Source organism: Hippocampus bargibanti, linkage group LG05 (genome assembly GCF_051943395.1).
Source record: "Hippocampus bargibanti isolate YZ-2025 linkage group LG05, ASM5194339v1, whole genome shotgun sequence".
Taxonomy (NCBI): Eukaryota; Metazoa; Chordata; class Actinopteri; order Syngnathiformes; family Syngnathidae; genus Hippocampus; species Hippocampus bargibanti.
This window is the reverse complement of record NC_142738.1, coordinates 21839411-21864525: the sequence shown is the minus strand read 5'-3', so window position 1 is coordinate 21864525 and position 25115 is coordinate 21839411. Positions and strand designations below refer to the sequence as shown.

Here is a 25115-nt window from a genome sequence, read left to right as displayed (position 1 = left end):
TTATGCTTTCCTCTTCAGAAGAACACGAACAAGAAAACATCTTCTCCGAATCTGAAGCCATTGTTTTGATTCTCGAGCAAGGCAAGACATCTTGGCGTGACGTCACGAACAGGGGGGTGGGACCTTCTGAAACTGACCATTTCCGGATTCATTTTGAAGTCATTTTTATTGTTGTTTTTCATTTAACTAAAAATATCAGCCTGCCTGATTTGGGTATTTTAGATGCTATGAACGTTTTTCTGATGTCAGTGGGAAACAAAAACAAAAAATGGTGCCGGTTGTCCTTTAAATGTAGTATGTACAAACCTCATAGCACAGTAAAAACACTACAACCCAATTTATTAACTGTCTTTCAAATGTGAAAAATATCCCTGATCAGTTAATAAATTTGTCTCAAGGAATATGCAAGATATGGCATTTACAGACTATTTCGCAGATACTTGGAGGAGGAAATGGAAATAGATTAAAATAACATATGCACTGTGATTTATCAAGATTGCGTCTGTTTTTAAGTTTCCATCGAAGGAGCAAATAAATCAACATTTATTGAAAAATGGAATCACTTTCAACATTCAAAACATATTATTACACAACGAAATATTCAAGCTCAATAATACCTACTTGTGTTAAATTCCGCAAAATCATAGATGGTTTGTCCTGACCGCGCGCTCAACAAACTCCTCACTGACGCCCTCGCCGTCACGCGCAAACAATACACGTGTACCGTCGCCGAGCGCACAAACATAGACTACCTGCAGTTGAAATTTGCATACTCGGCTCGGCAGCCAATCAAAAGCCTGCTTCTTTCTTCCGGACTTTCGCAAGCGTTACAAAGTCGTGCAATTGCATGTCATTTTCCAAAATAGATGCACAGAACCTCAAACTAGAAGAAAGATTCAAAAGAAGCTAACAACATATGTGACGCTACAAAACGTAAATTTACATTAAACCGTGACTGTAAAGTGTATGTGAGACTTATGAAAGGGGCTTAATGGCTCGTAGGAATCAATGCAAGCGTTGCATTGTGCACCACGATGACAATCGACTACTGTAGCAAAATTTACAGCCATGCGCATTTGATGTAAATTAAGCAAGGTAGCATTTGAAGTTGGTGCATTCTTGATTTAAAAAAAAACTTTATACTTTGTGACAATGTTTCTTATTGGGATTGGTCTCATTTTGCTTCAAGTTGAAAATGGGGCAGGCAACTTTTCAGTTATCTGCCCTGTTGTTCGCTAGCTTTTTGTCATGAGTTTTAGTCACTGTTTGTACTATAATTTGGGCAAGATCGGCGGGCCGGATTGAAAAGCCTAACGGGCCGTATGTGGCCCGCGGGCCATAGTTTGCCCATGCCTGGACTAGACAGACAGGCTTATAGCAGAGAAGCAGTTGGGCAGGAGTCTGAATATTCAGATGAAAAGAAGGAATGTTCATACAATCTCCGACGGCTATTTGTGTATACAAGGAAGACAGTCAGTCATCAGGCGTCTCAACCTGAACCGCACAATCTCAGAGCTGTAGCACCAGAATTCCAACCCCAGGCACAAACTACGGAAGCAGAGGATGTGCAGCAGCTGGAGGAAGCTGTTCCATTGGTCATACCAGCATCATTACCAAAACCAACACCAGCTGACACACTGCCTGCTGAGGATAGCCCGGAACAACCTCTAATGGATGATAATGAGGGTGATGCAGGAGCGCCGGCAGAGTTGGTGGAACCGGACACAGAGTCACAAAGTGGAATGGTATCGCTTGCAAGAAGGTCTACTCGTACACTAAGACCCAGAGAAATATTCAGGCATGAACACTTGGGTCATCCATCATACCAGCCCTGGAGACCTGGAGAAAATGGACTTGTATACTTGCATGCCTTACCCCATGACTAATTATCCAGTGCGACCTGAACCCTATTACTACCCAATGGTATGGACTTATTAGACAGCAGACTTGCACTTGAATGTGACTGACACCACACTACAGAGACCAGACAGATGACTGTTCTTTTACTTGTACTTGACTACTACTTTTTGTCGGGAGATGTCGGGAAACATCTCTTAAAGCAGGGGAGAGTGTAGGGGTTTAGAAACGACCTCCGTTACTGTATGTTTATTTGATTAGACTACCAAGTTAGTAGAGAGCGCTACGCACCTGTGAATGGAACAGAGGAAGAGAATGTAGGGTCATCTCACGCATGCACAGTCAGTAATAAATCGCTGTCGCTGTGTAACGCTGAGTAACACACGTTTGTCTCGTGTCGTCTCTTCCGCGTCGTTCACAGGTATTAAAAATAATAATTTCTAGACATCATCATGATGTTAAAGTAATCGGGGACATGTTGGGTAATGCTACATATGGGACTGTAGTTTTGTGGCTTTGATGAAGTTGGGTTTTGGATGTATATTGGTAGTTCACAGCACAACACACACGAGTGTGCAGACGTACATACGCATGTGCGAATATGGAGGATATATACTATGGATAGATGTTGAATGTATATGTGTATTATTGGAAGTTGAACCGAATTGTATTCTGATATTGAGATTGCCGAATTGATGTTTTGATGAGTAAATATGTAGTCAGTAATAATCGCTGTCGCTGTGTAAAGCTGAGTAACACACGTTTGTCTCGTGTCGTCTCTTCCTCGTCGTTCACAGTGCTACCTGCCTGTGACGCGTTTGGACCGACCCAGGTGACCGACCTAGGCCTGAGGCCGGTTACACGTGCGTGCGTGTGCGTGTGTGTCTGTGTGTGTGTGTCTGTCTGTGTGTGTGTCTGTCTGTTTGTGATGTTTCTATTTGTCTTCATTTGACTGTGTTTCGATTTGTGTTTGTGTGTTAAATGGCAATGAAGTTCTCCACACTGATTGGCTGTCGCCTATGAGGGACAGAATGGGGCCATGTGGGTATGCCTGAAATACAGACGAAAATAGTGACGGACTTTCCGTCAGTCTGACCAACTGATGCTTGCAGTGCAAAAATGTTTTCTATGAATAAATATTGTGATTACTCTGAAAATGTCATGATTGAAGAAGGGTCTGAGTAATAGCAGGCATTTAGCAGCTGTGATCAAAAGTCTAAAACACGCTGCATCAAATAAACATACAAAAATGCACACTTTACAGGTCCAATACTCGCATAGAAACATTCCTCCATTACAAGGGTCTACAAATTGGCTGTCACGTCCACTGACTGAAGCATATACACTATTTGAGATATTGCACTTGAAACCTTTCAGCCCGAATGTGATATTGCTTCATCGCCTCAATAAAAGCAGTAATAAAAGCAGTCGAGAGTAGGTCACATTCTTGCTTGTACCGACTGTCACACTGTCTGTCAATACATTGAGTGATTTGATGACCTCTGTCGAAGGAGACCTGAGACACCTTCCTCTCAGCTGTGCTGTGGGCCAACATTACATGGAGGCAAAGTAGAGGTGGAGCCTGTGGGGAAGTAGAATAAGCAAGACACTGATGGGGGCACACAGCCAGGAGAATGCCTGTGAATGAATGGCAATAATTATAGCTGCTACATGGGGCCGCGGAACGTCAGCAGCATCAGCAGTAGCAAATGGAAGTCCTATCTGATACATTGATCATGTGGCCAGCTGAAACACAGCACAGACATTTGAGCAGACATGTGATTTTGTCGCCCTTTAACTGCCATTTTCTCTCTGGGTCTGGATGGCAGCCTGAATTTAAAAAAAATGTTGATGTCGGCGTGGCAGCACATTAAAATTCTGATGTGAAGGAATGCGTGTGAAATGGAGATTCCCTTTAGACCTGCAGGGCTTGTTCGGGTCAGCAGTGTCTATGGATGAGATAATATTATTTTTATAGCTCAGAGTTATCAACTCTTTCTCTCTTCAACCTGCCAACTCGTCCTCTCCCTCGGTCCCCTCTTATTTTCCATCCTTTCATTGGCATTATTAATATTTGAGAGTCTCATTTTATCTTCGCACATTTCAATCGTCCTTTATGTGGCCTAATCATATTCCTGTTAGTACACTAAGCTCATTGAGGCCAAACAAAATTTACCTCCGTTTTATTTTCCGTTATTTATTAGCCAGCAGTCACCCACTGGATAGGTTTGGATGCGAAGAAAACAAATGCAATTGAGAGGTTACTTGAAAATGGAGCTTTGTATTCTCATCTGCTGTTTGTTTCCTTTCTTGTTTTACAGCTCGAACAGATCCAGAAGCATGCATGGTACATGTAAGTATCCCCTCATGTTTCCTCCTTCCTCTAATGCTGAAGTAATTCTGCTGAGAGTAGCCATTCTGTGAGACATACTGTAAGGCATGTGCGGCAGACTACAATGGAGCCATGATGCCCCTCTTGGGGCCGCGGGGGCAAATTGGTGGTGTCGGAAAAAGGTGACGGACCAAATGCAGACACTGGGGAGGGGAACCAGCTGGTTGGCAGGAGGAGGGGACAGGTGTTCACTCACTCGAAGTTTTATAACACCTGTTTTGAAACACATTTTTTGCAAGCAAATTTCTGCAAATCTCAAGAGCCCCCTACGCCACTTGTCCCTACACACCTGTTCCTACACGTCTGAGCACAATAACCAGGTCATCAACAAGCTATGAAGAGCCGAAGAAACAATCTGTCATTTGAATCCGAAAGGTTGCAAGAAAGACACATCTACTTTGTAAAACAGGGTAGATTGGGGCTCTCCATGACCAGACCTGGGTATCCCTGATTCATAGTATTCCATTTGATAACAGGAGAACTGCCAGAGTTTTTGATCAAATTGCCTTGCCGTTGTTGGGCACACTAAGATGAATTATGGTCATCCGATTGAGCCGTATGGAAAACCGGATGAATAGAGATGTCTTGTGAGTTATTCTCCCTGTCAGAAAAAAACGTTAATGCAATCGCACAGTGGCTCTTAAGTAGAACAACAGAAGTTGAGGATGCATACCAAATGCAAATCATCAGCAGTGAGCACATCAGTCATTGCACAAGTGAAGACAGCCCGTGTCTGACTTGAGCGCTGTACCCTACTGTGGATATTGAATACAATATTTCCCCTTTCAAATTTGGCCACCACAATATGCAGCCACTAACAGTATCTTTTTTAACAAAGGGCAGTTACGTGATTTAAAGTTGCGCTACATTCATGAACTCATCCTAGTATTGATTCATAAATGAGTCATCAATTCATAAAATGTCATTAATTAATCCCAGCTCGCCCTTGACAGATGGCCGGAATTGGCTACTCCCCTGCTGACTTTGCCGGGGTGCTTATGTGGCATATGTAGGTGTAACAGAAAGTTGTGATATGCATGTTGATGTAGGAATAGGTAGGTGTTTACTGTATAGAGATTAGTGACACTGAACGCTTAATTACCTTCAGGTTGTATAGTAAATGACCTTATCAATTACCTTATCTGACTAAACTATCCAAATCATTTATTATTTTATTCCTATTCTCATGATCTGAAGAGAAGAACAGCATACTAACATATGGGAGATTGACTGGCATTCGAAAATAAGGTTCACAAAGAATACAAGATTTGTTCAAAATCAACCCATGAATCTTGCAAACTCCAAGCTCAGCTTTCCTTAATCTTCACTCGGGTGAAAAATATTCTCAAGTTGATGCAACATAGGGAAAATGCTCAATTCTACTGAGGTCAAAAGATGGTCAGGGTGGCTTTTAAAGCACATGAATGCTAAAGTTTGCTGAACCCATTGTGTAGTGCAATTTAACGATTATGATTACAATAACTTTAAAAATTATTAACCTTTTTTGTCAGTGTCAAAGACGTATGTCCAACATTTGAACATTCCGACGCATGTCATTGTGACTTCTCAGAGGGGGTAAGAATGAGCCAGAGCCTGAGCAGCCTGTGCCCCGGAAGGTGACTATACGCAGTCTCCCGTCTGCAGACGACATCGACCCCGACGTCCTGGACAGCATGCACTCACTGGGCTGCTTCAGAGACAAGAACAAACTGCTGAAAGACCTCCTCTCGGATGAGTGAGTGCACTTTCAAAGTCTAACTCTGGGTTACGGGAAATGGCAGAAAGAAATTGACAGACACAAGCAAAAGGTGCTGATGAAAAAAAAAGTTGAACCCCAAAGGCTATTGGTATTTACTCACTCGATGTCAGAATCCACTTTCCTCTTACCTGCGCAGTGCTTCCATCCCTTCCCAATTGATACCCCCCCACCCCTTATATATATATATATATATATATATATATATATATATATATATATATATATATATTTACCTTTTTTGCAGTGACAACCAAGAGAAGATGATCTACTTCCTGTTATTGGACCGTAAAGAGAGGTACCCCAGTCAAGAGGACCAGAACCTTCCACCTCGCAATGAGATTGGTAAGACTTAAACGCAAAAGTGTGACAATTAACACAATTTAGCAGTCAACAAATAATAGAAGACCCAATCAAAATTCACAATAAGAATTGACAGTGTTACTGTCAACTTCCCACCTTGTCATTAGCAGATCATTGTTTGGATACACTAAATTCTTAATTTTCCTCCCTGACACACTTGTCATCCTATCTCTAAAGAAATGGGATTGGCATCCCATAGTGATGAATTGGCCGAACAACCGATGTTTTCTTTTGTTTTGTTTTATTTATTACCATCAGACATTCGCTCTGGTACATATTGTTGCAGGAGAAAACCTTGAAACTAGGCCAATATGTTTCCTTTTGAAAACTTTCTGGCATAGAACTTGTCTTGAAAAGCAATCTGCTACATCATGCCTCCGAAGTCTATCCATCCGAGTGTCATGTTTGGAATCTGTTGTCCGGCTGACAATTTAAACATTTCGACAATACATTACTACATGTTTTGTGAATAGCTGTCCATTCATATATAGTACTACGATGTATCATGTAAACACATCTGTTCATTCACATTTGCACATATCTATTTTAAGCGTGGGTCTTCGAGTTCTGGAACTTTGGATTGGATTGGATTGGATTGGATATGCCTTTAATAGTCTCACAGTGGAGAAATTTACATTTCACGGCAGCAAAGTGATGAAAGGAATGAGAGTAGAAAAACAAAATACATGAGCTGCTGGAAAGGCAGCCACTCCTGCGGCGCCGTCTTGAAGTCAAAAGAACAAAAAAAAAATAACTAAATAACAAATAATATGACAGCATAGAGACAATATGACAAAACAAAGACACAGAGAGACATTCATTCTCCAGGACTTGCTGTACCCTCTTTGTGATGACATGAAGCAGTTCTAGATGAAAGAGGAGAGGATCAAAGCATCTTTCCACCAGTGGATCAGGGACATCATGGTGGAATGTGCACGTCGACTACGAGCTAAATGTTGAAAGCAACTTTGACATTTGGATTAATTCAGCCCCTCTTTATTGAATGTGACACAGCCAATACTATGCTCATTAGTTTAAGGTCTGGAAGAAAGGCAAAACTTAACATTAATGAGCATAAGCACTAAATATCACTCCACCATTGTGCTAAAATATGCATGGTGTTATTTGAGGGATGATCCTGGCTACAAGAGCCCTACTGCTTTTCCTGCAGATCCTCCTAAGAAACGGGTCGACTCGCCCATGTTGAACCGACACGGCAAACGACGACCAGAGAGGAAATCCATGGAAGTCCTCAGCGTGACGGACGGTGGTTCACCAGTGCCGGCCAGGAGGGCCATAGACATGACACAGCATGGCCAACGGTATGCATTACCTGGCATTCACACTCTCTCTGAGGTGACACGTTGTCATGCTGCTCATCTGCACACACAAAAGTCCAGTGACTGTAAAGTGGATTTGAGAGTTTGTAAATGCGCTTAGAAATTAAATGTATTATTATTATTATTATATAATTGTTCTGAAATAAGATTGCTGAGATAATTTGGGTCAAAGTGAATTGGGTGGATCATGTCAAATCAAATCCAGCTGTTTTCACACTGCAGGTGCAAGTACACTTTTAATTGTATCCAAATTTTAAGGTCTACTTGTGTGTTCATTTGAAGTGACTCATCCAGTTTTTGACAATGATGTGTTGAAACACTAGGCAGCGAGGAAACTGAAGTACAATTTATCCATTCGTTTTCACAAGCTTCTGTTGTGGGGGAAAGTAACCAACCTTCACGCCGTGCCTCTGTTAATCTTCGAAGAGCAATTGCAACTCCACACACAAAGCCAAAACTGTGCCCATTAATCAACAGTGGAAAAAGGATGAATTGTCTCCAGGTGATATGACTTTCACAAAGTCCTCAGCCTCAACATTGAAGGAAAGTCTGCAGCAAAATCAGAAATCATACCCAGCCTAGACATCATCTGTTTCCCAGAGACTCCAAGGACCTCATGCTTTTTAACATACCCCGCATGCAACCTGTCATCCAGCACGACAATCAGATACATGGAAGAGACTATATCATATACAATGAGTCATTGATCAAGAGTCACCTTCATTCACCGAGCCCCTGATGTACCAGATAGACTATACGGGCCACTCAAAAAGCCATAGCGCCACCTGAATATACAGTACAATGAGACCAATGACAACAGAGATTCGGTACAAATGTGGGCTGTTTCAAAAGATCTAGGACTTCTCCATGATAACAAAGGAGACTACATCAAACCAACGTGATTTTCATCTCAAGTGGACATTTCAATAATGTTTATAAATCCCTGGAAATGTATATTCCCGAAACTCCATACGGACCAGTATTATCATACCAGAAGAACTGCAACATAGCCTGAGAATTAACTCCCGCTGGGCCAACTTGGAAGACTTGACCTGTCCAACTTGAGCAACCAGCCAACAGAAAAATTAAAATAAATTGTAACAATGAGCTGATGTCCCACCCATTTCCAGTCTACTTTGGAGCAACGTTCAATAGAACAATCTCATTCCAAAAGAATATCTCCAGCCTGAAAACGTATGTCAAGGACAAATCTCCTCAGTAAATTTACCTCCATCAGTTGGGGAGATGACTCCATAACATTCAGCATAATACTTCATCTCTGTGTGGCTAACATCATGCCATTCATCCAAAAATTCAATGTATAGCTAATCAAAGCCTATGAGATAATAATGGGTACTGTAAAACCAAGACTCTTGGCAGCAATATGACTGTTCGGTCAATTTACGTTTCCACGTTTTCCCACCGAAAGGGATGCCAGAGAGACACACTGATACAACTCAACTCACTCTCGTTATTTATTGTTGATTGAGTTTTGAATACATTGGATCTTTTTGTTTGGTAGACGAGCAGTGAAGTAGGTCATAAACCTACAAATAGAAACACAGGATATGAATGCAACTCATTCACAATCATTTCAATCACTACTTTGACATTATTTTAGTTTAAATCAACAGAAAGGTTGAACGTGGAAATGCAACATGTGGACTCACCGGCGGCGTGTCTCCCTTGGCTAACAAGAGCCACCTGGTTCAGAAAGCATTGAACTCCACAGCCACACCCACTCACCGGCTGATCGGATTAACCCTTTCAAGTCTGTACTGCATGTAAAGCCAAGTTAGCATGTGATTTCCTTTTTACACAACACCTCCCACTTGACCGACTGATTAATCAGAGAGGTCACCCAACATTAAATCATATTACAAAGGTTTTTTTTCTTCTTTTTTTTTCACATCAGATAAAAGTCCATTCTTATTTACTGCACACGAAGGAGATGATGTCAATGTCAATGTTCGGGCGCCTACCTTGACAGAGCGGGTGTACTGTCAGGGTATGGTTATGTGCGTGTTTTCATCTTCTTACTTCGTGTATGTGCAAGTGTGGGACTTGGTGGCAGCGCTAGGCTTGCACCTACCAGCCCTGTAGGTGTGAGGGCAATGACGTTGGGGCAGTGCCTGCAGAACTAGAGTGATGTCAGTCAAGGAAACCAGTGTCAGGCCTAGCTGGGCCATGCTGGTCTTCAACGGGGAGGAGGACCACCAATCTCCTGACGTCTCTCCGTAAGGTTACGGTTGTTTGCAGCGGCAAGTCCTTCCTGCGTTGCCTGACTGCCAGTGGGGCAGGCAGGCCGGCACAAATCCTCACATCTGCTGTTCGAACATGTCCTTTCTTGTCTGGGTAACCGGCCTGGATCCGTCCAAGCCGGAATTGCCCTCGTAGAGCGTTCTGGTCAGCGATCCACACAATGTCACCGGCTTCAACGTTCCTCTTCGTGTGGTGCCATCTTGGCCGCACAAATAGGTTTGGTCCAGCAAGTTCACGCCATTTTGACCAGAACATGTCCATGCTGATCTGAATGGCTCTGAGCCGGCGCCAGGGATGGATACACAAGTCGATTTCTCCTGTATCGCCTCCTTGTCCGGTCCGTCCGAAGAGTAGACTGTTGGGTGTGATGTACTCAACTGAATCCTCTTGTAATTGCGCCCTCGCATCAATTGGTCTTTCATTTGTTAGGTTAGCTGCCTGATAAAAGAGGGTTTGGAGTTCGCTCCAGGTGAATGAGCCTGCTGTTCCACCGAGGCTCATGAGGGCTCTCTTTAAGAGCTTTACTGCGGCTTCAGCAGCTCCGTTGCGATGAGGTGCGTCAGCCGCGTGGAACTCCCACGAACACTGTTCCATTCTCGGCTTTGTACTGGATGGAAGCTCCCTGCAGGCTGGCCAGGCGCTTGTACAGTTCGTTCAAGGCAGGTTTACCTCCAAGGAAATGTGTTCCTCGGTCAGACCAGAGTCTTTTTGGATGGCCTCTCAGGGCTACGAAACGAGAGTAAGCTTGGAGGAAGCTCTCAGATGATTGGTCTTCAACAAGGTCTGCATGAACTGCTCTTGATGCCATGCAGCAGAACACTATGCCCCAGACCTTCTTTCTGGTTCTTTTCTTGACGGCATCCCTGATTTTGAAAGGACCTAAGAGGTCAAGCGTGGTGTATTTGAATGGATTGGCACACTGTGAGCGCTCTGGTGGCAAATCGCTCATAATATGCTGGCACATTCCCACTTTCCCTCTTTTCCTGGCAAAGTTGATGGTTATCACCCGAAGCTTCGCTGTCTCGGGTTTGTAGCCAACACCCAGCGCTTTGTTCTCCTCATCCTTTATTTGGTTTGGCAGCACGAAGGTCCTGGGAGTTGTTGTTTTGGCCCCGATGTCAGCAGGTGGACTACTCCTCCCACTTTGGTGTGACAGGACCCATGGCTTAAGGAAGAAACCCCCCGCTCTCAGAATGTCCTCCACCCCTCTGGTGATTTCTTGCAGGGTTTCAGGTTCATCATGTGATGTCAAGATGTCATCCATGTAGCTATCCTCAGTTAGAACGCGGCATCCTTCAACCATGTCAGCGAACTGGGGAAGGTTGGCGGTTTCCCTCATGGCGACTTGGGCGATACAACCAGCTGGTTTGTCACCGATGTTTACCCTGACAACTGCAAAAACCTCTATTTCATCTTCTGGGTGGTCTCTCCAGAGGAAGCAGTGTAGGTGGACTTCCTTTTCCTTCAGCCACACTGAGTTATACATTTTTTTCACATCTCCCAGTGCAGCGTGTTGTCCACTCCTGAATTTCCTCATTAGAGAGTTTGACAGCAGCTCCTCTGGAAACCATTTCATGAATTTGTTCTTTGTATGTGGCTTTCCAGACAGGTTCTTTCTCCAGACGTCTTTCAGTGTTCCTGAAGGTCGCTTCAACTGCTTGACGGTTTTCTGGCAGTGTTGCTGGGTCACCCTTCCAAGGATACGCTGCGTCCCAGTGGGGAGAATCACTGTGCTTGTCAGCCAACACGTAAGTGAGGCAATCCTTTATCTTCTCCAGGTCCTTTTCTTCCCTGAGAGTCATTTCCTTCCCTCCTGGGGAACACTTGCCGCACTTGCAGCCACCACATAAGGGACTACAGGCTGCTCCAATGCTGTCCCACTTGAACCATTCGAGGACCTCCTTGTTTGTAGCTGTGAGGCTCTGGGCAAGTGCTCTCTCCTCCGCTGCTTGGACAAAGACTGTCTCTTTACATGCCTTCGAGGCAGACCTCATAGTCCTTGCAAAGTGAGTGTCCGAGCGGTACACTGCCAGGTCGATACCCTCATTCAGGTTGGGGTGGGTTCCTCCAACAGTCTTGCCCAGTGGGCCATCCCAGAGCACGAGGTCCCCCACAATCTTGGTTGGCTGGGGAACAAGTCGACCCTCGCGGTGACTGATCAGGAGATCTATTTTCTTTGGCCATACTAATTCATCAGCGGCAACGTCAGGGAAGAATTTTTGCAATTGCCTGGGTGAGACAGGCTGGTTCACCTCAGCAATGTTATTTAGTCCATAGCAGAGAATCTTATGTTCATCCACTTTTCCCTTGGGGGTTTTCACCCTCAGGCGGAGGGAATATCTCTTTGTCACAACTGTCTTACTCATGCCCCCAACCCCATGGATGATCAGCTTAATGTTCTCACCTGACAGACCAAGGCGGTTGGCTGCTTCATAAGTAATGTAGTTTGTATCAGAAGCGAGGTCGATGAGGGTGCCAATTAGACAGCCTGAGTTTGTTGTTGCTTTCAGCAGCAGCATCACTACTGGGTATTCCTTCAGTCCATCTCCAGCATTGGTGCATACAGCTGATGAGACTTTGTTCGAGAATACCTTCTTGCACTTTTCTCTTTGTTCTGGTGTGAGTTCCGCCAGAAACTCCTCCTGCCTCTTAGTCAAGCCAATTCTCTTTTGTCCATCTTGTTCGCTGCTTTGATTCTCACACTTGTTTATTTTTGGTGATGGTGGCTTGGGACAGAGGAGATAGTTGTGGTCCGAAACCCCTGCTTCCCGACAGACTGGTTTTGTGCAGAGGAATTTGGAGGTACAACCTTTGCCATCCTTGGTGTGAGGCCGCAAGCATGAAGCATGACCCAATCTTCTTCAGATGAGCCTTTTTTCCAGCAAGGTCTTGTTCCTTGAAGGTTTTGCACACAAATAGCCTGCCAGCATGCGCGTTGTCGCCACACACAGTGCAGCTAGTCTGATCGTCCTTTTGACCAGCAGCAGATTTAGTGGAGGCTTTCTTCACTTTCACGACTGGTGAACTTTTCTCCACTGCATCTTTTTCTAAGGAGGTGGACTCTAATTGGTCCAATTCTTACAGGATTGCTTCCTGTTTCTTTAGAAAGTCCAGGAGGCAGTCAAAGTAGTTCGATGGAGAGAATCCGCTAGCAGGGTTAGTTCTGTGCACAATCCACTCCTTTTTCAGTGTGCTGGGAAGCTTGCTCTCCAGAGACTGGCAGACCACCCGATTCTTGACGGCATCCTCTTCTCCAAGGATCTGAAGGCTGCAAAGCGCTCTTTCCACAGCCTGAATCAGTTCAATGGTTTTCCTGGGGTTGTTGCCATTAAGAGAGGGAAGAGCCTGGACTTCATTTGTGATTAGCCAGACAATCTTCTGCTTGTTCTCATACTTGTTATCCAGCAGTCTGAACACGTCATCTGCGGAACCACAGCTGGAAAGAACAAGTTCCCTTTTTACCTTCTCATGCAGGCTGCTTAGTAGGTGAAACTTTCTCACAGCTTCTGCTCCCTGTGGGTTGCCTAGTTGCTGCAGGTCCACCCATTCGGCCTTCCACCTGTAGTAGTCCCTCATGTCACCGGAGAAAGTGGGTAGCCGCACCCTTTCAAGGCTGATTTGAGGCTTGAAATCAAATGCTCCTTGCTGCACAGTTCTGGGGCTGAGTTGTGGTGAGAAAGGCTGGGTGGTTGTGTTGGACCTTCCCATTCCAAGGTTGGAGGTTAGCGCTTTCTTGGTGTTGTGTTCAGGCTTTGGTTCCGCAGGCTCTTCTAGGAGAGAAAGGGTGTCTGTGCTGGACATTCCCGCTCCGAAGTTGGAGGCCAGTGTTGCACCACTTGGCTCCTCCTTTTCCTCCTCTTCCAGCTTATCTGACAAAGCCAGGAGCCTCTTACTCAGTGTTCGGTAGCATATTCTTAGATCCACTACCTTAGAGGCAGGAATCAACTCCTTCCATTCCCCCAACATGTCACTGAATTCGGCGACTTCTCTGTGTAGGCCTTTATTCCTCAGCCTGCGGTCCTTGATTGGTTGCTGAGGGCTGACTTCGTCCGCCTCAGCCTGAGTAACTGCAGACTCAGCGATTTTAAACTGGGCAGAGAACATGTCATTACCATATCCAATCCAAAAGGCTTCTTGTGTGGCTCGTTTCACCTCAAGGAACTTTGCCTCGCACTCAGCGGTCAGCCTGTCGATCTCCACTGCAGACTCCCTGACCGTTTCATCGTTTGATTCTCTTAGGGCGTTGGCATACTCAAGCCCGGCATCAACAACTTTCGAGAAGTCCATTTTGAAGCTCCTCCATTCATTTGGAACATCACTTGGATCCAGGAGTCCAGCCGCCACATAAGTCGTCAAAGCATTTCCTTTTCTGGTGAATGAGGCCTGTGCTTTTGATCGTGCACTCTTGACTTTTTTCAAGTCATCCATCTCAATTCCGTTTCTGTTGACTGGAGAGCCGACTGTTTGACCAGTGGGGACCTCGTTGAGGGGCTTTGTTCCACTTTATTGGTGCAATTGGCTCCTTTGCCCCAGATCAACCGGAATTTCAAAAAGATGAATTGATTGGATTTGTTTTTGAGGTCTGAAACCCAGTTACAGACTACTGTACCGGGTCGCACAGTTGGTTGCTTGGGGTTAAGCTTAACCAGCAGTTCCAGGTCGGCTCCAGTCAGTTACTGGAGTTTTAGGTCGGCCACGGCTGGGTTGGCTGTGCCTTTCAGGTGAGCAAGCTGCTGCTGCACCAGTCCAGTACAGTGAGCGGCGGTTTATGACTGTTCGGTCAATTTACGTTTCCACGTTTTCCCACCGAAAGGGATGCCAGAGAGACACACTGATACAACTCAACTCACTCTCGTTATTTATTGTTGATTGAGTTTTGAATACATTGGTTCTTTTTGTTTGGTAGACGAGCAGTGAAGTAGGTCATAAACCTACAAATAGAAACACAGGATATGAATGCAACTCATTCACAATCATTTCAATCACTACATTGACATTATTTTAGTTTAAATCAACAGAAAGGTTGAACGTGGAAATGCAACATGTGGACTCACCGGCGGCGTGTCTCCCTTGGCTAACAAGAGCCACCTGGTTCAGAAAGCATTGAACTCCACAGCCACACCCACTCACCGGCTGATCGGATTAACCCTTTCAAGTCTGTACTGCATGTAAAGCCAAGTTAGCATGTGATTTCCTTTTTACACAACAATGACTATCGTAAATGTTTTATAATCGTCAACCCAAACAAATTCACTTTCCACAGGATGGAACACTGGCAGGAGTAAGACTACAAGTAACACAACAAAGCACTTCCAAACCTCAATGAAATACGGCCCAAAGGGCCAAGCTTGAACAGGCAAGAGTGAATAAGTCTAAACAAACCAATGACAGAGGTTGGGAAAACCAATGACAAATGGCAACTTGACACCAGCCCTGATTTGATCATCACCGTGGAGAAACAAACAATGAATCAAGAATGCCAAGGGGGTCTTGAGTGCTCTGATCAAGACCTTCAGGAAGCAAACAATATTTCCTCACATTGGTTTGGTGCCATAAAATATGATGATATTAATCGCTTGTCGACATGAGGACCACAGTTGAGCTGGATCCTTTTGCAGCTGACTTTGGGGCTTTGTGATGTCCAATCACACGGCAAATACAATCATTCACATTCACATCTGTTGACAATATAGCACTGTTTTAGAATGTGAAACTATATTACACTCCATAAATGGATCGAATATTAAGAGTTGGATGGGCTGGCTTGGTTTTTCGTCTTCACTCCATCCAACCATTTGCAGATCCACTGAATCCTCGCAAGGGTCACAGGGGTTGCTGAAGCCTATCTCAGCTGTAGTAGCTGAAGTCGGTGGGGGGCACACACAGAGACAAACAACAATCCACACTCGCACACACACTCAGGGAATATTTAGAGTGTTCAGTCAGTCTGCCATGCATATTTTTGGAATGTGGGAGTATTTCCACCTACGTAATATGAATCGTTCCAAACAAACAACACACACACACACACACACACACACACACACACACACACACACACACACACACACACACACACACACACACATACCACTGCTATCCTTACCTACAATCTTGTGACAAACAACGATCCACACTCGCACACACACTCAGGGACAATTTAGAGCACAGGTGTCAAAGCCAAATCCGGCCCGCCACATCATTTTTTTCGGCCCGCGAAAGCAAATCAAACTTGTTGAATTCCATGACGATTGCTAAAATCTGAGCCAAAATTTCATATTTTTGGATGTCAACCACAATAAAAGTCATTATTCTTGACTTCAGATTTGAAAACGAGTTATTCATTAATTTGCTGTGTGCTCTATATGTAATATTTGAAGGGATTTAAACATTCTAATGGGTTCCCCAAATTCATAACGGCCCTCGAGAGGAAACCATAACTACAATGTGGCCCGCGGCAAAAAATGACTTTGACACCCCTGATTTAGAGTGTTCAGTCAGTCTGCCATGCATATTTTTGAAATGTGGGAGTATTTCCACCTATGTAATATGAATCGTTCCAAACACACACACACACAGAAGGGTGGTTGTCAATTGGACAACCCTCAGCTTCACTGGCTGTTCCAACCAGAACTCACACACGATAACATGCTCAGTATAACCTCTAAACACACGCACACACACACACACACAGCACTCGCACACACACACGCACACACACACACACACACACACACACACACACACACACACACACACACACACACACACACGCCACGGCTATCCTTACCTACAATCTTGTCACCTCCCGTATTGATTAATGCAATTCACTTATTCGGTGTCAATCACAAATTCCTCCATAAACTTCAACTGGTCCAGAATCAAGATGGCAATGGGGAAGTGGCTGCCTTTACAGCAGCTCCTATATTTTGTTTCTCTACTTTGTAGAGAAACAAAATAAAAGAGCTGCTGTAAAAGAAAAGGAAGAAGTAGAGTCGACCTCTTCCTTTTCTTTTCTTTTTCCTTTCATAACTTTGCTGCAGTAAATTGGGAATGTGTCCAATTTGAGACAAATAGAGGTTATCTCATCTCAATTCTTACCGACTACAAACCCAGTCCACTATCACATCAACCCCATCCTCCCCGACTGTCACGGTTTGCAAGGTGGTGATGGCGGGTGCGGATCCCAAAAAGCAGGCAGGAGGGAGCAGGAGGTTGTGTTTGACAAATTGTATTGAAATAAAGGTCAGCAGGAACGAAATGTAAAACATCAAAATGATCTGAACGGAAAAAATACAAAGTAGCAAAAGAAGACCAAAAGTAAAAGTCTGCCAAGGTTAAACAAACACATACACAATGCATGCAGCAAACAAGCAGCAAACAATGAACCGACAACGGATGGTTGTGCGGGTGTCCTTTTAAGTGACAGTGATTATAACGACCAGCACCTGCGAGGCTGCCGGCAGGGCTGACGTCGCTACCCGGTGGTCGCCAATCTGATCGGGACGACCAGCACCTGTGCAGGTGCAGTCGGGGCCGACAGCGCCCCCCGTTGGTCGCCAACCAGATCATGACACAGACAGTTCCTGGTCACACTTACAACAACTTCAAAATACTACTCTATACATTTAAAGCCATCTGTACGCCCCACCACCAACCTCCCCACATATAATTGTCTAGTTTTTACTCTCGCTCAGCTTTTCAGTGGGTGTTTCTTTTAAGAGGTTTATGTCATTTGGATAACTGCAGTGTCTGTGTATTTCTGTGACATCAAACTTACATTGACCAGGTATATACAGTCAGTGCATTCATGCTGCAGGGACATTTACTGACATCTGAAACAAATCGTATTTTTATCAGATGACTGATTCCGATGTGAACGTGTCCAATTTCACACATTTTTTTCCATTTACCGATCCGAGTCATGCCACTAGAGAGCAAACACTCACATTTGTCTCCCTTGAACCATGCAGTGGGACTCAGGCTGGAAGGATTTGAAAAGCTATCTAAGAACGCAGAGGTCCTCGTTGTTTTATTCTATTTTATTTTTGTTTGCGGAAGAGTTCTGTTTGTTTCTTGTCGGCACTCTGCTGGTTCAGAGTGCCAAATAACGTGCTCGCCGTGACTACGCCACAGGGATTACCCTCTGTGTTGCCCGTGGCACAAATCTGACGCGCGGAAGCATCGTGATGTGGGTGTGTCAGTCTAGAGGTCTCCGGGCAGGTGTGAGAGCAAGTTTAGCAAACACGACGACCTTTAGTGTGACCATGTTCTCGCTCTGTCTCCTGTCTCATCGTAGTAAGTCAGTATACAGTCAAAGCTTGGATATTCCAGATACCAGGATAAAATGCAGCAAAGAAGAAAGGTAATGACACCATGTTTCCTCTTTTTTGCTTACCCAATCCAATGAGTTGTCCGTGGGCGGAGAGAGATGCAGTAGACTGTCTTTGTTGTGTATATTTAATTAAAAATTACTAAAGTAACTAACCTTATGGGCCTCAAAACTTTTATTTCCCCTCTGAATGCAGATCTTAAATATCCACCTCCATCCTTGCCCACCTTTTCCAGTGTGGGCTTAATTATCCTCTATTGAATGTATCGATAATCACTTCCCGTGCCGTGCCCCACTTTCTCTCGAGATGCAGGAGATTCCTTTGACATTGGAAAGTGGAGCCCGAACTCCACAAGGCATTTGCGCATGATTTAAAAGCTATTCACATGTCATATTTCAGCCACTGATAGATCATCACAACACACATTTCTGCTCCTTGCCAGTGACGTTTGACAATGGGGAAGATCGACTCTAAATTAGTGTGATTACACTAATGACAGATTACCGCTTTGCAAGGGAATGGACATAAATCGCTGAGCCACAGTGTCATTTAATATTGCCTCACCATAGAGATTTGTGAACGCATCCCAATGTCAGGTATATTTATAACTCTTGATTCGAGCAGTTTGGCAACAAGTGCACATCAAGAATTCATCTCATGCTGCTTTAAACTTCCATCCGCAAGACAGTTTGGACGGATTAGAGCTATTTCCATAGCTCCCACCTTTTAAAATATCTCATCTCTCATCTCATCTCATCTCATCTCATCTTCCGTACCGCTTATTCCTCATTAGGCTCGCGGGGGTTGCTGGAGCCTATCTCAGCTGTCTTCGGGCACGAGGCGGGGGACACCCTGAATTGGTTGCCAGCCAATCGCAGGGCACACAAAGACCTACAACAGTCACTCTCTCACTCACACCTAGGGACAATTTGGAGTGGTCAATCTGCCTGCCATGCATGTTTTTGGAGTGTGGGAGGAAACCGGAGGACCCGGAGAAAACCCACGCGGGTCCGGGGAGAACATGCAAACTCCACACAGGGAGGCCGAACCGAGACGCGAACCGGCGACCTCTGCACTGTGAAGCCGGTGTGCTAACCACTCGGCTACCGGGCCGCCCTTTTAAAATATCCATCCTTGAATTCTATGTTAAGATTCAACTGCTTGTTTCATCCCTCTGTTCCACGCCATCACCCCTCAGGCCATTCACGCCTTCACCATTTTTGTTAGTTTTGGCACTTGCTTCCTATGCCATTTTACTCTGTTGGATTATACACTGTACATTATAAAAAAATGGGTTAGCATTGTGTTGCTAATGCACAATATTGTGTAGCATGTAAATTTTATGTTATCACAGTCATGTCATATACAGGTACATACGGACCTAAGTATTGCATGAGATACACACCTACAGGAAGTCAAACAGACTATAATATGTCGCTTCACCTTTTCTGGGAAGTTTTTGAAGTGTCTGTTGCCTCTCACATAAAATACATTTATTGAGCATGCCTGGGTGGGCGTTGTTTCTTCCATTGGCAGCCACGCTGGAGGACATAAAGCCTTTTCAAGCTAAACACACAAAGCTGAAATCATGTATTGTTTAAAATATGCCTTGGTAAAAACTAAGTTTAGTTCAACCCTAAATTTTCAAGGTTTTAAAGGAGAATTATCTATGCCGCTTTTGCTCAATTTATAGTATTAACCATAAGAAGCCTTGCTGCATCTTTCCTCCATCTGCTTTAGATTTTTTTTCTTTGTATTTTCCACCATATCAATGTCCACTGTTGGCTTTACAAGGACTCCCTGACTGTCACTCGCTTACACTTTTTGCTTCCCTTGTGTGCCGCTCACCTTCCGTCCCAGTTTCACCTCCCTGTTAGCATGCCGCCGACACACTAATGTATAAATGTAGCAAGATATCTCAGTCTAAAGTGTTGATTTGGTTTTATACGCTGCAGCTTCGTCTTCCCATCCCCCTTCCCCCTTCCCCCAAATAAAGTGTCTATGGATATTTCTCTCAAGTCTCTTGTTTTTTTGGGGGTTTTCCAGCACATAGTAGTGGTGAAAATTATGTGTTGTTATCCTGGGATCTGTGAAGCCAAATATTGAACTTTTTCCAACCTTTTTTACCTGGCTGATCAAATGCAATTTTATTTGACCCTACATAAAGTCAAATCAATGTGTTATACATTGATAAAATGTGCAGGCAGCATTCATGGTGTGCAGATTTTCACATGTGCGGGTTTATACCTGAAATGAGAGTCCTAAAATTACACTTATATAGCAATGCTCATTCGTCATCATTTTCTCCCTTATCTCATGTTAACAGTTGCAGTCCGCCAAGTCCATATTTTGTGATTCGTAATTTTACGCTGGAGGCACAATAGTTAACCGACACAATGGCCACCGTGTTGCAGGCATGTTGAGCAAGATGCCGGGAATCCCATAAATTCCATTGAAATCCTAACGGTGTGCTCACTGAAAGGCAGGTTGGATTGTATTGGATTTGCCTTTATTAGTCTCACAGTGGAGAAATTTACATTTCACAGCAGCAAAGGTTAATGACATGCAAATGAAATATGCAACAAAAATGTTATGGTGTGAGTCATAATTCATTCAATTATTTTCCGTTTCTGTCTTTTGATTCATTGACCAGCTCCCATTGCTTGATGCCGTTTAAATGAGTTAGGTCAGTGGAGCAATTTTAATAAGTCTGAAGGGCAATGCTAATGATCGACTCGAAGCGCTGAAGACACTCAAAGAAAGTATGTTGACTGCAGATCTGCTCAGCAAAAGCAGCAGGGGTCTTATTGCATCTTCAAACTTGAGGAGGTGGGCTGCCGATATTCATTCAGTCCATTTTCAGGGAGTTTCTCGAGCCACTGGAAAGGAAACCGAATAACTGTGCTCTGATTGGTACGACTATCTACTTCACAGAGATTAGAACTTGTGACATCGCATCAAAGGAACAGGAGCATGAAGTGTGGTTGTGTTTGGCCTTTGGTTATTCCTCGCACACACACTACTGTATGTTTTGTATCAATTCCATTATATTTCACTTCCCCTTCCTTCAAATCAATTTGTATTATTTTTATCCCACACCATCTCTCGTCAGATGTATAAAGGTGCCTTGGATTGATCTGTGACAAAGCCTCTGGTCGTACACACGAGGATGTAGCACTTTGTTGTAAATGTTTAGTCCAAAATAGAAAGAACAATCTGTTGGTGCATTAGATTGAAGGGTGAAATTAAATCGGTGTTCGCTCTTTGAATAGTTGTTCTCCCATTAAAAAAGTACAACTATGCCATTCTTACTTCTGCAGCACATCACTCGTGTTGTTTGGCCACAAAAATGGCACGACTGTGTAGTCCTGTTTTGAAAAACTTTTGTTGTCTGCAACCATAAGCCTGCTTTCTCCAGTGCTTTACATCACAATCTTTTCAAAAGTATCAAATGTGAGACTGCTTCAATGTTTCCCATTCAATTTCTCATATTCAGAAAATGTTGGGTGCAACATGTGCGTATGACAGGGTTTCGATCTGAATGATTAGTCAAATAGAATTCCTCATTTGAATTTTGTTTTGTTGCTGCCACAGTTACATGGTTAGTCATTGTCATCTTGCAGCAAGGGAGCCTCCATGATGGTGTATTCCCGTCTGTATTATTAACTCTATAGATCTGCTGGTCCAACATTAACAGAGTCGCAGCGTGTCCGACAATATGCTCAAAATGAACCTCGCCGTCCAAGTGTGTGTGCGTTGTCATGAGGTATAAGCGGGAATGTGGGTATGTCTTTCAGCTGCTCTCTCAAACAAGTTAAGTCTGAGCCGGTTTGTTCTCAGCCTCGCCCACTCGTGTGCGCATTACAGTTTGCACTCACCATGGAGAGACAGAGATAAGTACAACTTGGGAGTGGGAGTGCTATATTTTCAGTTACGAATTAAAATTTGAAATAAACACTAACTCACACTTTTTGGTGGATATGTCCGCCTTTTTCTTACCTGTTTAATTGTGTTTGCATTTCTACTATTGGAGTGGTTCAGGACAGTGTCTGGCAGTGTTCTTTGATATTGGCGGGAAAATGCCAATTTATCTTTGCCTTTTGTCTTTTCAATACAGACAAGATGGTTGCAAATTCATTAGCGCTCGAGTGGGAAATGAGGAGGGTGTGGTTGTAAAATGAATGACAAAAACAAGCGACGTTGAAGCAGGAAGCAGCTGGCGTTGACAGGCAATTTGTGTGTGTTGTGTCGGGTGTACGTGTGGTGTGCGTGATGGAGACAAATTGTCCCGTGATTGTTCAATTTGAGGCTCGCCTCTCCTCACAATGCTATTGATGGCATCTGCATGAAAATGTAAAATAAATGGAACACCACCAAATACCCCCCCACCCCCAAAATATCCGATACTGATCAGGTGCACTCAGACTAAAAAGGCACCATGTTTTATTTATTAGCAACGTGTAGACTGGGCCATAGTCACAATACAATAAAAGCTAATTTGAATGTTTGGAAAATTTGACAAATGAGTTTTCAGTCAACTGATTTGACATTACCGCGACTCACTGCCAAATAATGTGTGCTGACAAATGAGGGCTTGCCCAGTGTGCCGTAGCTTTTCAACTCTTCCTCGCTGTCTGCAGGGCATGATGGCGTGACCATATGCTCAAGTGCTACCCAGCCCAACGTTTGACCTCCAAGTTTCTGACTTGTTTCATTGTGTAACAGCCTTGCATGTTCAGCCTGCAATTGACTCTTCCCTTGCGTGCTTGATCCATAGGTCGCGGTCTATTAGCGGAGCCTCTTCAGGCCTCATCACCAGCCCACTCAACAGCCCACGGGTAAGTCAAGACCTTCTATACCCTTAAAAATACACATCAGTATGGGACATGACACCTTGTGACCCCATTCTCGGGTTTCCATGTCCCCTCCACGGGATGACCATCTAACTACTGTTGATGTCTTCGTAACACTAAGTGATTGTTTTCCAACATGGGTTATGTATGGCACTGGGGTTAAATAAGGTCATTGCAGGGGGTATGTGGAAACATGACATGTTTCCGCATTTACTTACCAGATAAATAACCTGTGGCACCGCCTCACAGAAATCACCAAAAAATGCCTGGGTTATTCGCAAATGTTTCATGAAAACTCAGATGGATGATGAAAATAAATTACAATTGCAACAGTGGGTCTAAGCATGATTCTTGCCCAGTGTTTCTTTTATGGTATTTTCATTTGAGATAGCTGTTTATATGTACTGTGTTATGTTATGTTCTTCTTCAAAGGAGCCAAATATTTTTGTTGGATAAATATAAATATATATGTTAATTTAGTCTTTATCAGAAGCTGGACCCGTATCTCGAATCCGCCATTGCTGATCCTCTTGGCTTAAAAATAGCTTACTCTGTTTTCAGCAGCCTTAGCATGTAGAAATCCAGCTCAAGCAATTCTTTCCAAAATCCTCCTTTTCTAGCTTTGGTTGGATAGCTTAGGAATGTACGTATTCAGCTGACTAACTTTCAGAAGCCTGTGTTATCCGGGACCTTCATGCTAACTGCTCATTCCACATCTCATCTGAAAGGGAAATTGATTTTAAAGCCTTTTTTGTCCATATTTCTTCCAATGTGGCTGCAGTTTCATCGTTAAAAAAATCAACAATTGATAAATTGTCGTCGTGGTCCTTCTTAAGATGTCTTTCTAGGTCGCTTTTTTTTCCATGTGTGCCTGAGTTATTCTTTTGTGAGATCACACAGTTTGTATGTTTTTATGGTTTAATTCAATAGACCGTTTATGTGTCTTTGCTTGCTCGTCCTATTGCATTATTCCTATTTTGCAAGGCATTGTTTTTAACCGCATGGTCTTTTCTCCTTGTTTCTTGTGCACGTACTTTTTGGCTTGGGCACTCTGCACCTGGCTGCTTGGTGGTTGTATTTACTACACTCTGCCTTTTGTATACCTTCCCCTGTATGTTTTGAATCACAAAGCCCGTTAGAAAGTTTGAGGTTCCCCCTCAATCCCCTGACTTAACGCAGTCCCCAAACACCAGCCCCAGCCCTTCCCCTGAGCCCCTTCCAAATCATACAGGTCCTCGTATGTCGACACCTAACTCGTTGGCGCAGAGCACAGAGGCCCTGCCGACCACCCTGAACAAAACCCAGACGCTCCCGACCAAACCCAAACTTGCGCCAAAGCCTCTCCACGTGACACGATCCAACCCGCTCCCAGAAGCCTCATTAGAAGCAGCATCCTTGTCCGAGTCCTCGGCTTCCTGCCATATCCCATCACACGCTCCATCCGCCTCCATGCCGCCCACAACCACCTCCACACTTTCACCAACCTCCCCAAGCCCCCTTGCTTCAGTCCTAAACAGCCCCCTAGCGCGTCGCTCGAATTTCTCTGCCAACTCCCAACTCTCTGTGCCCTTCAGCCCGGTGGTGCCTCCGTCCCCCATCAGGCTACACCACTTTCATCCCGTATCACCCACACATTCTTCATACGCTGACCACCCAGCTCAATCTATCCCCCTCATACAGGTCACCCCTCACCCTTCCCCTCGAGGCAGTCCTCTACCTACTCCAAAGGGCACGCCGGTGCATACGCCCAAGGACAGCCCGGCCGGGACTCCCACCCCGACCCCTCCTCCCAGCCCCTCCATTGGCGGCATGCCATGGAGGACGCGCCTCAATTCCATCAAGAACAGTTTCCTGGGCTCACCACGCTTCCACCGCAGGAAACTCCAAGGTCTGCGTATGTGTATATTTGTCCACTATATATATATATATATATATATATATATATATATATATATATAT

General features: G+C 44.2%; 1 protein-coding gene across 4 annotated transcripts in view; it reads left to right on the top strand.

The window, feature by feature from the left end:
• Nucleotides 1-25115, top strand: part of brsk2a (BR serine/threonine kinase 2a) — a 213273-nt gene that overhangs the window by 179586 nt on the left and 8572 nt on the right. For 2 of the 4 annotated variants that reach the window (XM_088997307.1, XM_088997305.1), the window contains exons 9-15: nt 4179-4210; nt 5820-5984; nt 6253-6350; nt 7540-7690; nt 18270-18335; nt 23081-23141; nt 24288-25044. In XM_088997307.1, coding sequence (XP_088853433.1) covers nt 4179-4210; nt 5820-5984; nt 6253-6350; nt 7540-7690; nt 18270-18335; nt 23081-23141; nt 24288-25044 — 1330 coding nt within the window. The remainder of the gene's footprint in view (nt 1-4178; nt 4211-5819; nt 5985-6252; nt 6351-7539; nt 7691-18269; nt 18336-23080; nt 23142-24287; nt 25045-25115) is intronic. The other 2 variants (XM_088997308.1, XM_088997306.1) reach the window with 2 other exon arrangements.